This window comes from Copadichromis virginalis, linkage group LG13 (genome assembly GCF_057382275.1).
Source record: "Copadichromis virginalis isolate Kocher_CV1m ecotype Utaka linkage group LG13, C_Virginalis_male_GT1.1, whole genome shotgun sequence".
NCBI lineage: Eukaryota > Metazoa > Chordata > Actinopteri > Cichliformes > Cichlidae > Copadichromis > Copadichromis virginalis.
The window spans coordinates 21721197-21737052 of NC_140630.1; the positions used below are offsets into that span (position 1 = coordinate 21721197).

At 40.3% G+C, this 15856-nt stretch overlaps 1 protein-coding gene across 13 annotated transcripts in view; it reads left to right on the forward strand.

The window, feature by feature from the left end:
- The window catches only part of LOC146695654 (neurexin-1a), a 271900-nt gene that overhangs the window by 248694 nt on the left and 7350 nt on the right, over positions 1 to 15856 (forward strand). For 11 of the 13 annotated variants that reach the window (XM_085477988.1, XM_085477987.1, XM_085477998.1 and 8 more), the window contains one exon: positions 8798 to 8885. In XM_085477988.1, coding sequence (XP_085334114.1) covers positions 8798 to 8885 — 88 coding nt within the window. The remainder of the gene's footprint in view (positions 1 to 8797; positions 8886 to 15856) is intronic. The other 2 variants (XM_085477991.1, XM_085477999.1) reach the window with 1 other exon arrangement.

Consider the following 15856-nt stretch of genomic DNA (forward strand, 5'->3'; position numbering starts at 1 on the left):
TACTGTACACCTTTACACTTTATGCATTAGCTCCTTCGTGTTCCTGCACATCACTCTCGTAAATGCAGCCTGTGTTTTACACAGCAGAAGCTGTTGTAGTTCTATTGACCGAACTCCAAGTTCACCTGCCACTGCTCGCTTATTCATTGCTTTTCTAGTAGCTAAATATGTCCATCCCCCCTGACTGTCCTTATGCAATGAGAACACTAACATGCATGCCTTAATAATAACCAAATAAAAGTTTTTAAATCCCTATTCCGAGTTCATCTTAACTGAGAATATGTGCACGTCTCCGTGTGACGCTGTACTCGTGTTTCCACACTGCACGCGGTGGATGCACCAGGAGGGTGAAGCTGCCTCCCAGCATCTTGTTCAGTTGTCTGGGATGCAGCGTTGTAAGCCTTGAGGAAGATGTATGGCAAGACAGGAACATGTGGGTACCAGGGGAGGAGACGGGAGAGCCTCTGACCACTCTTTTTTTAATGACACTCCCTTACTCAGCCCGAGGTCCAGTTGCAGCAGCAGCTGCTCCGTTTTAAGTAAAGCAAAGCCTTTCTCTCAGAAATGCACAGCGTCTCAAAACAGAGCAAGGAAAGACATGCAGCTTACCACCACGGCCATTTTTTACATTATGGAATATACAACAAATCAAAGCCATAGTTAAAAAGTCCTGTAAGGTGATTTTTTTTCTTTACAAATCTTGTTCACATTTAAAAGAATTATGAAAGCCATTGCATAAAGTCTCGATTTACTGCTTATCACTTTGAACAATTACACGATGTGACGCTTTGATTCTGTGTTCATTAAATTAGGTGATGTTAAAAAAGTCAGAATTGCTTTTAAGGCCGGTTTTGTTTAGCATAAAATTATGAGGATGGGATATATTTTTAAAATTAACTTTTGCCTAAAAACTTTAATGAATTGTATATTTTTATATCCATTTTGTATATCGATAAACAGCTCACTTTTTCCTTAGGTATTTGTTCTCTTTTGTTCATCACTGTACTGTGAGGCACGGTGGCAAACTGTGGCATCACCACGTAACCCTTGTGTCAGCGCCTTTCTTAAATAGCTGTTAAAGATCAAGATGTCAGGAACACGGTGTTCAGAATTTATACAGTACCTATCCCACCAGTGTTTGCTGCACAGCTGCAATAGTGATAATGCCATTCCATTGTCTTTCAGCCTTGCGAGTCTGTATCTGTGCGAGTCCACGAGGTTGACAGCTTGGCAGGCCAGCAGTAGGAAGAGTGTGGGCGAAGGCCAGGCAATACACTGAGCTGAACTCACAGTCTGAGAGGCCCACACGCCTTCATTATTCAGTTGGAATCTATTGAGCATCTGGGACTAAATTATTCATCAACATCGACCTAGTTCCAGGGTGCTAAGTTAGATACTTGGATGTCATCAGGCGTTCTGATAAGACCTGCTGCTGCAGTGTGATATCTGCCATGGGTAAATACAGAGTATGTGCCTGGATCACAAAGAGTACTAGCCATTACTTGAGTTTTATACTGTGTAGTTTTGAACAACTGAGCCTGTAGGTGCTTTGGGCTCAATGTAAGAATGGGGAGTAATTTCTTCATCCCATTTCTAACTACGAGGCCTTTCTATCTGCTGTCCCGTCGCCTTCTTCCGCCTCTTTCACTGCGCCACTAATGATGTGTTGCTGCAAGACTGAAGCTTAGGACAACAAACTCCTCCCAATTAGTCTGTGCACACAACAACTCTGGCCAGTTATGGACCCTAGCAGGCCATTGTCAGTGTAAAGCATGTCAGCGTGAGCACGGGAAATAATTGCACATTGTTGTGAGCAGGATCATGCAGACAATACTGATTTCAGATTCTTTAGGATACGCTTTATGTTTGTATACACTAGAGAGGTCCCAAAACCTTTTATGCACCACCGACCAATTTATGTCCGACAATTTATGTCCGGCCTTTACGGTGTCGCGGATAAATACAACAAAATAAAAACCAGTACCAGTACCAAAAAAAGAAGAAAAAAAGACCCAGGGAAACCGAGTTAATGATAAAAAATGATTAAAAAAAAAAATGCTGAAAACCGATAAAAACCCTGAAAACCATAAATTTCACACCCAAGCCTCAACTCTCGCGGCCCAGTACCAAATGACTCATGGACTGGTACTGGTCTGTGGCCCGGGGGTAAAGTGTCTACTGTACTGATTGAGGCTTTCGTCTTTTAAACATTGTGTGATGCTTTGTGTTTGATCTTATTTAACTATACATTTAATCCCCCGCCCCCCCAAAAAAAGTAGTTTGTGATCATTCTTGGCTTCTCTGGCTTTTTATTAGCACTATTCATGTGCAGTTAAGCAGGTTTTAAAAACCACACGGTGTATGCTACAGCCTATGGGCTCACAGTACATATTCAGATATATATATTCATAAAACAGTCACTTTTGGGTCGACTGTGAGTTCAGTGTGGACATTAATGTTATGAAATTAACTTTTTTTATTTTGAGTAATCCATCACCTGCAGCAGTGTATTAATCTCGTGCTGTTGATGGGCTCACCTCAGATGTTCTTTGACTGAAATTTGGTCTTTTTTTGGAGTCTACTTCCTGCTACATGATGCTACAGGAATTTTTGCTGAGAATAATTTATTAGCCTTGCAATAGCTCTGTAGCTAGCCACCAGGTAGCACGATGTAGCCTTAAAAACAGGCTTTAAATTTTCAAAATCTAATCTAATTTAATTTAAGAAGCGTGTGGAAAAACCAAGGCGCAAAATAACTGCCCATGAACTGAGAAAAGTCAAGCGTGCAGCTGCCAAGATGCCACTTGCCACCAGTTTGGCCATATTTCAGAGCTGCAACGTCACTGGAGTGCCCAAAAGCACAAGGTGTGCGATACTCAGAGACATGGCCAAGGTAAGAAAGGCTGAAAGACGACCACCACTGAACAAGACACATAAGCTGAAACGTCAAGACTGGGCCAAGAAATATCTCAAGACTGGTTTTTCTAAGGTTTTATGGACTGATGAAATGAGAGTGAGTCTTGATGGGCCCGTGGCTGGATTGGTAAAGGGCAGAGAGCTCCAGTCCGACTCAGACGCCAGCAAGGTGGAGGTGGAGTACTGGTTTGGGCTGGTATCATCAAAGATGAGCTTGTGGGCCTTTTCGGGTTGAGGATGGAGTCAAGCTCAACTCCCAGTCCTACTGCCAGTTTCTGGAAGACACCTTCTTCAAGCAGTGGTACAGGAAGAAGTCTGCATCCTTCAAGAAAAACATGATTTTCATGCAGGACAATGCTCCATCACACGTGTCCAAGTACTCCACAGCGTGGCTGGCAAGAAAGGGTATAAAAGAAGAAAAACTAATGGAACCTGTGGTCCATCATCAAATGTGAGATTTACAAGGAGGGAAAACAGTACACCTCTCTGAACAGTGTCTGGGAGGCTGTGGTTGCTGCTGCACGCAATGTTGATGGTGAACAGATCAAAACACTGACAGAATCCATGGATGGCAGGCTTTTGAGTGTCCTTGCAAAGAAAGGTGGCTATATTGGTCGCTGATTTGTTTTTGTTTTGTTTTTGAATATCAGAAATGTATATTTGTCAATGTGGAGATGTTATATTGGTGTCACTGGTAAAAATAAATAATTGAAATGGGTATATATTTGTTTTTTGTTAAGTTGCCTAATAATTATGCACAGTAATAGTCACGTGCACACACAGATATCCCCCTAAAATAGCTAAAACTAAAAACAAACTAAAAACTACTTCCAAAAACATTCGGCTTTGACATTAATGAGTTTTTTGGGTTCATTGAGAACATGGTTGTTGTTCAATAATAAAATTATTCCTCAAAAATACAACTTGCCTAATAATTCTGCACTCCCTGTATTTAACTCAGTGGTTCTTCAGTGTTTTTTATTTTATTTTTGGGAAATGAAATGCAATTTGAACCTTAATAATGCCAGATTCATCAAGTAGAAAACCTTGGTATGATTATTCAAAGTTATTAGTAGATGTCACAACTGAAAGAAATAAGTGTGGTATGAGCAATAAGTATGGTATGGTAGCAGTCAAAATAAAAATAATAATAATTACAATGGCAAGAAGAACAATCTGACTGCTGTGCTATTATTCCCTGTGTGCTTCTCTTGCATGTAAGTCACAACAAGTGAGTACGTCTATGTATTTAAAAAGCAAGGGATAACATCAAATGTCAATGCCTCACAAGAATGCTCATAAAACAGCTGGTGTGCTTTGCAAAGCTTCCCAAGTGGGGCTCCTTTGGGGAGTTTTCCTACTGAGATGTCATTGGAAATCCTCCAATGGTTGTTGAAGGGGGATGGGATAAAGCATGTCACCCCTAAGAGACCCCCCCCCCACCCTCTTTAACAGTTTGGTACCAAGCTGCTGATTTGACTGAAAATATGAAGAAAAAAATCATCCTGCAGTTTCATGAAAAAATATTGTGGTAGTCTTTTTATATTTCAACTAAGTGAAGGTTAAAAAATATGAAATTCATGTTTTGCATTATACTGATGTTCTCAAAATATGAAGCTCAATTTATTCTAATCTGAAAAATATTAAAACCTACTTTGTTGGGATAAAAGACTGGATTAGAATAAAGTGTTCTTATTAAGTAGTATGACAAAAACTAGAAGTATTGTCGGGTAGAGAGAATTTCACACAATCCACCTCTGCTGTCAGTGGTTTCTTTCTTGTATGGTCTTATCTGAAAATAGTGACAGCCCATGGGAACTGTTATTCAGTAGGTTGCTTGCATCTAATGGATCGCATGCAATATGAGCATGAAGGAACAGATGTAGGCGAAGATTAGTTATGAGGGAAAATCTGCAGGTTTCTGTGCAGTTTAACAAACAGCAAAGCTTTTGTGTGCAATGATTATGTGTAGCAAAGCAATGTTTTCTCTGTGATATTTTAATCAAGATAGAAATTTGTTTTTGGCATTCTGGGGTGAAAAAAGAAAGTATTTGGATTAAGACCAGATCTTAATAAGCAACAGATTACGGACACTCAGTAACAAATATCAGGTTTATTTTTGCAACAGACTATATGTAAAAAACAAAAGGGAGAGAGAAAGATTTGCAAAACACGAGCTTATAATGGGAAGAAAAAAAAGTTACTGGAGAAAATACTGAAAAACAGAAAGGGAACAGAAAACAGCAGCATCCTCAGTGGAATACATTACCAGGACAGCGGAGGCATGCTTTGGATAAACCCTTCAGATGCCTTCAGTGTCCTCCTGACTTTCAGCTTGTCTCCAAAGAGACATGTTGTGTGCCAGAGAGCATTCATCAAATTAGACCAGAAAGAAAACAATGTGAAAACCCGCAGCTCTCCCTCGAGACGTGCCGACAGGTTATCACAGAGAAGGTGTCTCTTGCTCTCCAGCACTGGGGCAGCAGCACACAGCAGCCTCCCTGAAGAGCAGCCCTCCCCTCCATCCCTCCCACCCTCTCTTTCTCTCCACACAGGCTGGGATTAAGAGGGAGAAAACGGGAATTCAATTTAGATGTGTACAAATGAAAGGCAACCTACTCCATATAGTAGTTTTTAGAGATTGGGATTATACACCATAGTGAAGTTGAAGGAACAGAAAAAGTTAGTGTTTGTGTGGTTGTAAATAACTAGAGGTCCTGCGGAACAAGACTGCTGACCAAGCTTTAGAAAGCACATTGAGAGCACGGCTTGGCTTGGACATCTCATTAAGGTGGACCGTTATCAATCCTCAAAGATCGAAAACCGGCATGACACTGCTAAAGAAGGCACCAACGTGCCTTTGGCTGAGTCAGTTTGGAATTTCCTGGTCCGCATCCTCTTTGATGGTTCAATCAGTGCGTGAGCCAAGGTCAGTCGATAGCTTTACTTCTCTGAAAGCTTTAGCAAGATGTATTTGTGTATAAAACTCCCAGCGGCACCTAAGGCAGTGGAAATGGCACTGCACTTACAAACGATCAACATTTTCATACACTTTGGTATGAACACTACAGGCAGGTTTCTTTTGACAGTGTTTCTCTTTCTTCCTCTTTTTGTGTTTTTCGTGGTCCCAACTGTCTCCCCAGGTTTTCTTAGTACATCTCATAGAAGTGTGCGCTCTGCTGCTCTGAGCAGAGGCAGATAAATGAGCTGTGCTGTAGGTTCACCGTGGCTTCAGCACTTTACCGCTAGATTAATGATGCCTTCCAAGCCCCGAGCCTTTGCTTTTAGCATTTTAGAAGTACCTTCATAAAGTGAACTACAGGCACATCTTGTTTATACGCTTATCTATTGGGGCATCTTTCCTTTGGGCATGATGCTGTTTGCATCAGTACACCTGACACTCCTGAGCTAATGAAACCCTTCCTGAAGCCCACAGTGTTTCTAGAAATCTTCAGACAAAGATGCCATTTCGACGAGGAAACCCACAGTAGCGTTATTTTGAACTCAAAATCCTCGAATGGTCAAAATAATCACAAGGACACCCATATCCATAGATATGGGAACAAATAAAATAAAATACTGACATTTCAGTTTGGGGTTTTTTTGGCTTCTCAGCCAGGCTACCTGTCAGTTTTCATCACAGTGGCTAAATTGCATGTAAGCCTCTCACATAGCCCGTGTTGAATTGTCACGGGTGAAAAAGAAGGCAAGCATTGGTGGAAGACACCATAAATTGCTAATGTTATTGGATTTCAACCAGGTCATGACCACATCAAAATGTTGACCTACACACTAATCCGGGATGGCAGACTGATGCTCAGTAACATGTGAATTTATTTCAGTTTTGATTCAGAGCCATACGTCACATCCAGCACACACAAGATTCATTGAAAAAAAAAAATGGACGTGGCTTATACATCCTCCTGGCTGTCCTTGGAGGGTCAGTTTTTTATTTTTAAGTCTAAATCAGACTTTGTTCATTTGCAAACCCTTTAGTGACATGCCCAAAAAGTCACAAACAAAACAAAAGACACCATGTCATCAAAAAACTGACTTTCTGTCTTTAAGATTAGTTTGTAATGGAAATCTAAACGCTTTTGTGTTTTTGTGGATTTCATTGTCATGATGTAGTTTAAGCCCCCTTTTTATATCCTTCTAGCCTGAATGAGGAGACAGAGACGTATAAATATGAACGGGCATACACCTCCGCTTAGGTTATCCTATGGGGAGTTAACCTACATCTAGTACACCCACATTACATCGCTTCCTCCTCCTTGGTTTCAAATAAACCTAAAGGACAGAGCGAAAGGAGAAAAAAGGATGTGAGCAGTAGAGAAAGAGAGTGGTGAGGTGGGAAGAGAGAGGCAGTATTGATTCCTTGATTCCCGTACCTCTGCCAGTGAGTGCAGAGTGTCAAGATCTCCCGCCAGGAAAAACAAATCACAAGGCTGAAGTGATGGATGTGGCACTCCAGGATCCGGCGGTTTTGCCATCTGGATGGCCGACACTGTATATCAGCCTCATGCGCAGCAAATTAAATTTACATTTGGACGGCTTCCCCGGGCCTCACCCAACACAGATGCACCAAAAGCAGCCCTCCGCCACAACTTCCTTAATGGGTTTGATCTATCATTTCCGGGTCTATTATGTAAAGATGATGTTGGTCCATGTTCAGAATGTCAAAACGATGTTACAGTCGCAATAGAATCACATTATGCGCGGCCAAATGGATGTTAAGCAAAATGACATCACCTTTAATTTCCTTAACATGAGTCGATACTAATCCAACTTGCCGAAATATTTTGAATGCGCATTAGAACATCGGTGAAATAAGAGAGCAAATTTGATAAAAGCCAAAGTCTGTCTTCATTTTTAGGACCCTGATTCATTCCTTGCCCATTTTTTTTCCTTTGTCTGGTTTGTCACCGTCACACATGCAAACCCCTGCAGTATGAACAAAGTAAGGCTTGTTAGGAAGTACACTTAAAGGCTTAAAATTATTAGTCCAAAAAGGATAAGTGAGGATGTAATGCCACATATAAAAGAGAAGGTTTTTCTGCTTAGCAGCACACCACAAAGAAAAAAATCTAACCTGGCCCTGAAGACGCCGCCATGCCTAAATGAAATGACCTTTAACGCCGAGCTGATCAAATGGCCTGAAGCAAGACTATAAAAGAACATTGCAGTATAATGTTTTACAGTGTACTTTTTTTCTGGTCTATTGTTTGCCCTTTCCCATTTTCCTGGACGGTAAAATGTATCGTGTTTGGCAGGTGAGGAAGTGCGCTGAAAGCAGTCTGAAATGGATTTGATATAAGAGTCGATGTGGCAGCAGATGCCACGATTTGGTTTATTTTGGATCCTTATTTTGTAAAAAGAGATACTGAATTACTTTGAAAGAAAGAAGAAGAAAATATTGATTTAAGCCTGTGTTGAGCTGGCTTTTGTTTTCCTATGTCCTTTTTGTTTTTTAAGCTTTCATGGCTGGTTGTCCTCTAAATGTCAGAGGTGTTTTGTGATGGCTCTCAGCAATCGCTTGAAGTGCTATGCAAAGCTACACAATGAAAAGCAAATTGAGCATGTGAGTCGACAGTTGTGCCGTGAACTTCAGCCCCCACTGTTCCCCAATAATCTGATCTCATTTATGTAAAGACAGCGCTTCCTGGAAAGCAGCGTAGCAGCTGCTACAGCGCCGGGGAGCTCGTGCCTGTGTTGACAGATGATTTCACCAGTCCAAAAGTTTAGTTTAGCCACTTGTATTCACATCTCAACTGCCTGGCTCTTTAACCTAACCTAACTTGAGTGGGAGTCCTCTCAGCCCATAGATGCAGCTAAGTATTCCGTGCCCTCACCACTCCTCTGTGTAATTCTCTCTTTTCAGACAACTGACGACTTGCTGGTGGCATCAGCCGAGTGTCCAAGCGATGACGAGGACATTGATCCCTGTGAGCCGAGCTCAGGTGGGTTAGGTTAGTCATCTCTTTTTTTATTCTACTTTTCTCTGGGTGTGTCAGTGTGTCTTTGTGTGTAACAGTTCACCCCCACCAGGGCACTCGAGGCTAATGCGTAGTGTTTAAATGAGAAGATTGGAGTTTAGTTAAAGCTTAAACACTTCTCAGAGGCTGACTGCGTGATACAGCAAGCTGCAGGCAGTCTGTTGGGTCGGGCAGCTCCATTTCTATACAGTAGCTCTTTCAGTAGTTTGTTGGAATCTAAATTATAAATGCAGTAAAATTACTGGTTTTTATTCATGCTGATTAATGTTTTAAGGCATTTTAATGTAACTAGCTTATTTGAATAGATTCAGGGTAGAGATCTATCACTGTCTGACCTTGGAAGATTAAACATTTTGAGAAAGAGATGCTATTTGTTTGTTTTTTGCTACAAGTTTGGTAGGACACATTCACATTTATTTGTTACACTCAGTAGATTTAGTCAGAATGAATGGAGGATCATCTGGCACTATTACTTAGAACTTGTTTAAGTTTTTTCAGTTGTTGCTGTTTTTGTGTGGGTTTTGTTTGCTTGTTTGTTTGTTTGACGATTGTGCTTCATCGTGTCCTGATCTGTGTGGTTTTTTTTTTAATTGATTCAAAAGCCTGATAATTGTTGCTCCACGACTTCCATCCATCAACATTAACCCACCTAAATTAAATGTTCGGAACAATGCTCTCAAAGAACCTCGTGCCCAAATAAAACACTGCCTTTTTGCGTCAAACCAGCCGCTGTTACTGTGCTTTCATTTAATTTCTTCATCGGCTCACGGCATCTGTTAATAAACTCAAAAAGCAAAAACAAAAAAGGCCACACACACGCACACAGTTGTGATTATCAGACCTGCAGGGCTCCAGCACGTGAAATCAAAGAGGGTAAACCCAGAGAGTTGGGGAAGGCTGATTTTTACAGGTGCAAAGAGTCCCCACTGTTGTTAATTAAATTCTACAGTGGGCAGTGGGAGTTCATCCTGTTGTTTCTCATGCAGTATTGCTCACAATGGCTGCACATAACCACCCTCGGAGTTTGTGATTGAGGCACATGTCATGTGTTGCTCTTCATAAAATAAACAAACACATTTTAGCTTTGGGTTCTGACCGTGTGTGTTGAAGAGCCCCGATAAGTGTACAACAATAATCATAAAAAAAAGGTACCACTTATTGTTCTCCCTGAAATTGAAAATGCTCCTCCCAAACTTTACTCAGACAAATATTATAAATGTGTTTGCTCCCTTAATCTCTTACCTCGCCACACATGGAGGGCAATTAAGCGTAACCTTTGAATGGAAAGATTTTTTAAATGCATTCTGAAGTGATGAGAAGCACAGAGAACAATTAAGTCCAGACCCAAGGCCCCACGCTCCATCTAAATGTGCTATCGATCAGAATGTGGTCATAAAACGTCCACTAAATTAATGTGTGCCCCACAGCAAAGACTATCAACTTTTCTAGTCTGTCCCTCTTCCTGTTCCTTTGGTTTTCTACTAGCGAGATTAACTTTTACCTCGCTTTTCTCCTGCAATACATCAGAGCGATATTCCGATTGGGCAGCATCACAGCAGGTCCTTCCAGGGAACACTGTATCTGCTGCTTCTGAAAAAATACACAGGAGATTGAGCTGTGTACTGATTCACACTCGCATTATGATATTCTGTGACAAGGGCATCTGCCAAAACATCAATTGCATACTGTGTGATGCTTAGGGACACACCCTCCCAGTGCAGAGTATCCCTCTTCTTCTGTGATCACTGAAGGGGATTTGACACCAGAGCTGTGGGCTCCCAGGGTGGCAGCTGTCTAACACCGTATCCTGATTAATATCTACATTCAGAACAATTCACACGCTCTGCCAAGCACATGCCACATCTCCGACAGGGCTGCTGTGCATAAAGAACTGGATACACTGTTGCTGATAAAGTGCTACTTACTCATATTACTGTTCAGCCAGCTCCTTTTAATGACGCCAATAATATATCATTTTTCATGCAACACCTTGACAGCCTCTTCTGTCTGGCATCTCCAAAGGAGTGGCCAGATGCGCATACATTTGATATCTCTCTGTCTTCACAGCGCATGTATGCATACAGCAGGATAATGTTGGTGTATAAGTGATCTACAGAGGTCGAGCTTTGAAAAACATGCTATCTGCAAGCTATCTGTGGTCCAAGGTCAGCTCTAGATCATCCCGCATCTTACTGGAGTCTTGTCCCACAGCAGTCTCTGTCAGTTGTTGAATGACATGAATCAGGTAAACTTACTTATTGCCGAGCTTTATTACTCTTACTTCCGGAAACCATGGAAAGCCATCGCTACCAGCAGAGCTTATCGCCCAGCAGGACTCGGATTAGATCATACTGCACCAAATTGAATCCTCCCCCCTGCTTCTTGAAACCACAGAGGAATACACAAGCCCGTGATGCTGCAGCTCATCTGATCTGTAATAGGAGGATGCTTTGGGACCATGCTTGTACTGGGCAGCCAGTCTCACACAGCTGAATGTCAGCGTAATCCATCTGTTTATGTGATACCTGTTTTTCCGACTTCTTAGAAAGAAAAGTAACAAAACTATCCATAAAGATAAAAAATCCAATTCTCTCATATGTAAATATTGTGTGAATGCTGACGTTTAGCAAAAATTTCCTTCATTTCTTGCGAGAAAATCTTTTAAAGACTGACACAAAGGGTTTTAATTATTTGCTGAAAACACAGATGCAGGTGGGAAAATATTCTCTTGAACAGCGTAGAAAGCTGCCACTGATTATTCTGCACCAAGTTTTCATGGTGAAAGTTAATGAAAGAGGTTGTTGCTGAGCTACATGAAGTCAGATGAAACGGATGTCTCTTACCTACCAGCTCCAGTTCATTGGCACCATGCAGGCTGTTGATGGAGGGCAGCTGCTGCAGAGTGACCCATATCCAAGGTTGCATGATTACATGCCGGAGCTGCCTTTTTTCCTCATTTTTCCTCCTCTGAGAGAACAATCCATGATTAAAATTAGCAGCTGTTTAAAATGAGTTAAATTCTTGTTACCAGATTTGATAGGATTGTTTTACCCGTACCACCTTTTGGTTGAAAGCAAGTAAAGCAAAGTTTGTGCACTGTGTAAAATGTAATAAAAACTGAATGCAATGATTTGCAAATCTGATAAACCCATATTTTATTCACAATAGGGTATGGGAAACATATTGAATGGTTAAAGTGAGAAATCTTCCGTCTTTATGAGAAATATTAGCTCATTTTGAATTTGATGGCAGCTAGATATCTCAAGTGAGCGGGGCTGGGGGGCCAACAAAAGGCTGGAAATGTTCTCTTGAGTAGTAAAAAAACAGCTGGAGAAAAATTTTGTAGTTAATTAGATTTTTCGTCAACAGGTCAGTAACATGATTGGCTTTCTTAAGGAGGCAGATTTTCTCCAATCTATAAAAACCAATACCTACAATAATAATAATTCTGAATAATATACATCGGTAAAGTAAATAATTAAAACTAAGAGTTAAAGCCGACCATGAACATTGGATGCCCATGATCTTCAGTCCCTCAAGCACCGCATTAAAAATCGACATGATTTTGTCACAGAAATCAATGCGTGGGTTTAGGAACAAATCCATAAATCGTTGTTCGCCATTGTTAAACACAGTTGTTTGTGCTATCCATAAACACAGGTTAAAGCTTCGTCATACAGAAAAGAAGTCATATATGAACACCATCCAGAAATCCGGGTCTGCTTGCACATCTGGAAAAGACTTAACAATACAGTTTTTAGAGACATGCATGTCTGTCAATATATGCTCCCATAAGACCATGTCTTATTCAAGGAAGGCGTTACATATTTTATCAAGTGGATTCTCAGACTATATACTGCATCTATTACAACAGCGTGGCTTCACAGCAGAAGAGTCCAGCAGCTGGACTGTCCTGCCTGCAGCCCAGATCTTTCATCATTTTAAAACATTTGGCATATCATGAAATGAAAAATTCAGCAAAGAAGATCCAGGACTGTTGAGCAGCTGGAATCTTGAATCAGACAAAATGAGACTGCCATCAAATCCAAAATAACCTCTCTTCACGTCATTACCTACTGGCTTTTTTTTTTTTTTTTTTTTACATTAATCCAACTTTTTTTGAATTGGAGACATGCATGTTGAGAAATTGATAATGTAAAATGTTTGACATGTAGCATTTAAAATATATTTTTTAAGTAAAGGGGTGTGAGGATTAATCCTAATTTCAAATTAAATAGGTTTACTGCACTTATAATAGAGCCAGATTATAACATAAGTCTGTGTTCTATGTCAGCACAGTAAATAATGAAGATAATGCTCGCAGCAAGCCGTTGTACCCTAACGTAAAGGCAGGTGGAAACATCTAGCTTGTTGGTAAGAAAATACTTTGTTTCAATTTTAGATTATTCTTCTGTTTCCAATCTGAACCTAAGCTAACTGGCTGTCAAATGTAGCATTATACTTCCCAAAGTATGTTTATTATTACACAAAATAGCTGTTTCATATTAAGCTACAATTGGCTGTTTTCTTCATGCAGCTTTAAGCGTACGACCCAATAAAATCTAACTATTCCTTAGTGGCCCATAGAAATCAATACCAGCTTTGAAATTGACTCCCTTAATTATTACTTGAGAACAAAGCCCCCCCTCCATACCTCATAATGAATAAATGATGGAGGAAAACATGAGGAAGTTTCTCTTACACCTGACAGAATACACAATGTTTCCTCTGAAGTTTGGATTCTCTGATCCCTGACTTCTAATGGTTTTTTTTCCTTTCTTTTGAGAGAGTGCACAAAAGTAGACGGATATATCCAAACACTCGACGCCTCAGCTGGATGTTTATCTTTTAAACCCGTGCACCTTTATTTTTCCACCATTATACCGTCATTAATTATGCAACATGCAATCATGTAAAATGTGATTTGTATGAAAGAGAAAAGCACCCCCCCCCCCCCCCCCCCCCAACATTATCTAGGTTCATACCATCAGCCTCAGTGAGACTTGTGGTATGTGCAGACCTTCGCATTTCACACATAATCTTTGAGTGCTTTTATTCTCTGCTAGAAATAGCCTTTTTCTGCACATTGCCCATAGGCAGGTTAAGGTTAATCATCTCTAGTTTCCTCTTCTCTCTATGCGTGCTCATCTTTTTTTTTTTTTTTATCCTCAAGCATTCTGCAGTGACATTAGCGGCTGCTAATGTGTTTGACATTTTGTTTTAATAGATTTAATTTATGGTTGGGGAAACAATACATAGAGTAAACCAATAAATCAAACGGTAAATGAATACTCTCTTTAACCCCATGGCAATGACTGGAATGCACCCAGACAGGAGGAAAAAAATTAGAGTAAATTATTGTTTTAAAAGTAGCTGTGAGATTAATGAAACATTAAGAGCACTGTGCTGGCTTAAGAGGTCACTGCCCACATTTAATAGGTTATTCAATCATACCCAGCTGGAACTCTGTGTGTGTTCATTTCTCCCTTTGCTGAATACAGTGTCATGCACCTTGCATGCCAGACTGCCACTAGCAGAGATGGTTTAACTAATGGAAAAAAAAAGGCCTTTTTTCAAAACCGGAGGCCTATTGAACGTGGTCGTAGCTCACAGCCGGGAACAACGCCGATGACCTTCAAGCATCCCGTCTACTCTTTTTGCCAACATGTTGCTGTTATTTTCCTATAGTCTGCTACTTTCTGCAGACAGCCTTATGGAATTTTGCCATTTTTGTTTTTCTTGCACTCTTTCACTGCGGATTATGCCATTCAAGTCTTCTCTCTACATCCTATTTTAAATGAAGTGTGTTCTGAGAGAAAACAGGATTTCACACTTACTGTCAGTCTTTCTCTTTACTGATCCCACCGTATTTATATTTTCAATTACTTTTATTTTTTTTCACCGTTCATCTTTCTGGTGTGCTGACATTGATGATAACACATTGTGTCTGTTTATGAGTCTAAGTAGGGCATGAAAGACTTTGCTAACCAAGAAAAGAAAAGTTGCTCAGTTAAAGGCCAGTTATCGAAATAGTAAAAGCAACTAAGACATTACAAATATTAATAAAAAATGTACCAGTCTGGAAAATGCTTGTAAAGATTATCTCATCTTTACATGCATTTGATATTTTTGTTGACCTGCTGTCTAACAACTGTATCACTTAATCTGACTAAAGGTGGTCATTAAGTTGTTGTGGGGATAAGAAATAGTCTCTAGTAAAACATATGGACAGTTTTCTGAAAAAAGTTTTTCCTCCACTTCCTAATTTCTTATTTCAAGTTTAAGATCTTCAGAGATTTTTGAACATTCGAAAGATAACACAGATAACCCAAGTAAATACAAAATGCAGTTTTTACATGATTTGATTCATTAATGGGAAAAGTACCCTAATGCCACGTTTGACTGGTGTTCTTGTTTATAGCAGGTGTGGCAGGAAGTAAACCGTCCAAATAGTTGAGCTTTTGTCTCGCCACTCTACAGAATATTTTGCCAAAAATTTTTTGGCAAATGAGCCTTTGTGTCCTTTTTTAGTCAGCAGTGGTTTTCACCTTGAATCTCTCCCATGGATTTCATTTTTTGCCTAGTCTTGTTCATATTGTTGAATCATGAACTCTGACCTTAATTGAAGTGTCAGGCCTGCGTTCTTTTATGACATCAATGTGCTCCAGCAGTAATTTTGCTAGGTAATTTTGGCAGGTAGGTGAACCTTCCCACTCCTGGGAAGTGAGTTGCTTTTTGAGATCTTTCAGCCCATCTCACTATTGTTTAAATGATTTCGTGATTCAGCAGATCTGACAGTTATCAGTCCTGGGTGTGGCTAGTGAGAATGAACTCTTCTGTCCAACAATGTGGTTAATCACAGTTTTTGTGCACACAGTTGTCATAGCAGCTTGTGTCTACATATTTAAAACTGTTTGTGTTATCATCATGAAACAAAATACAGG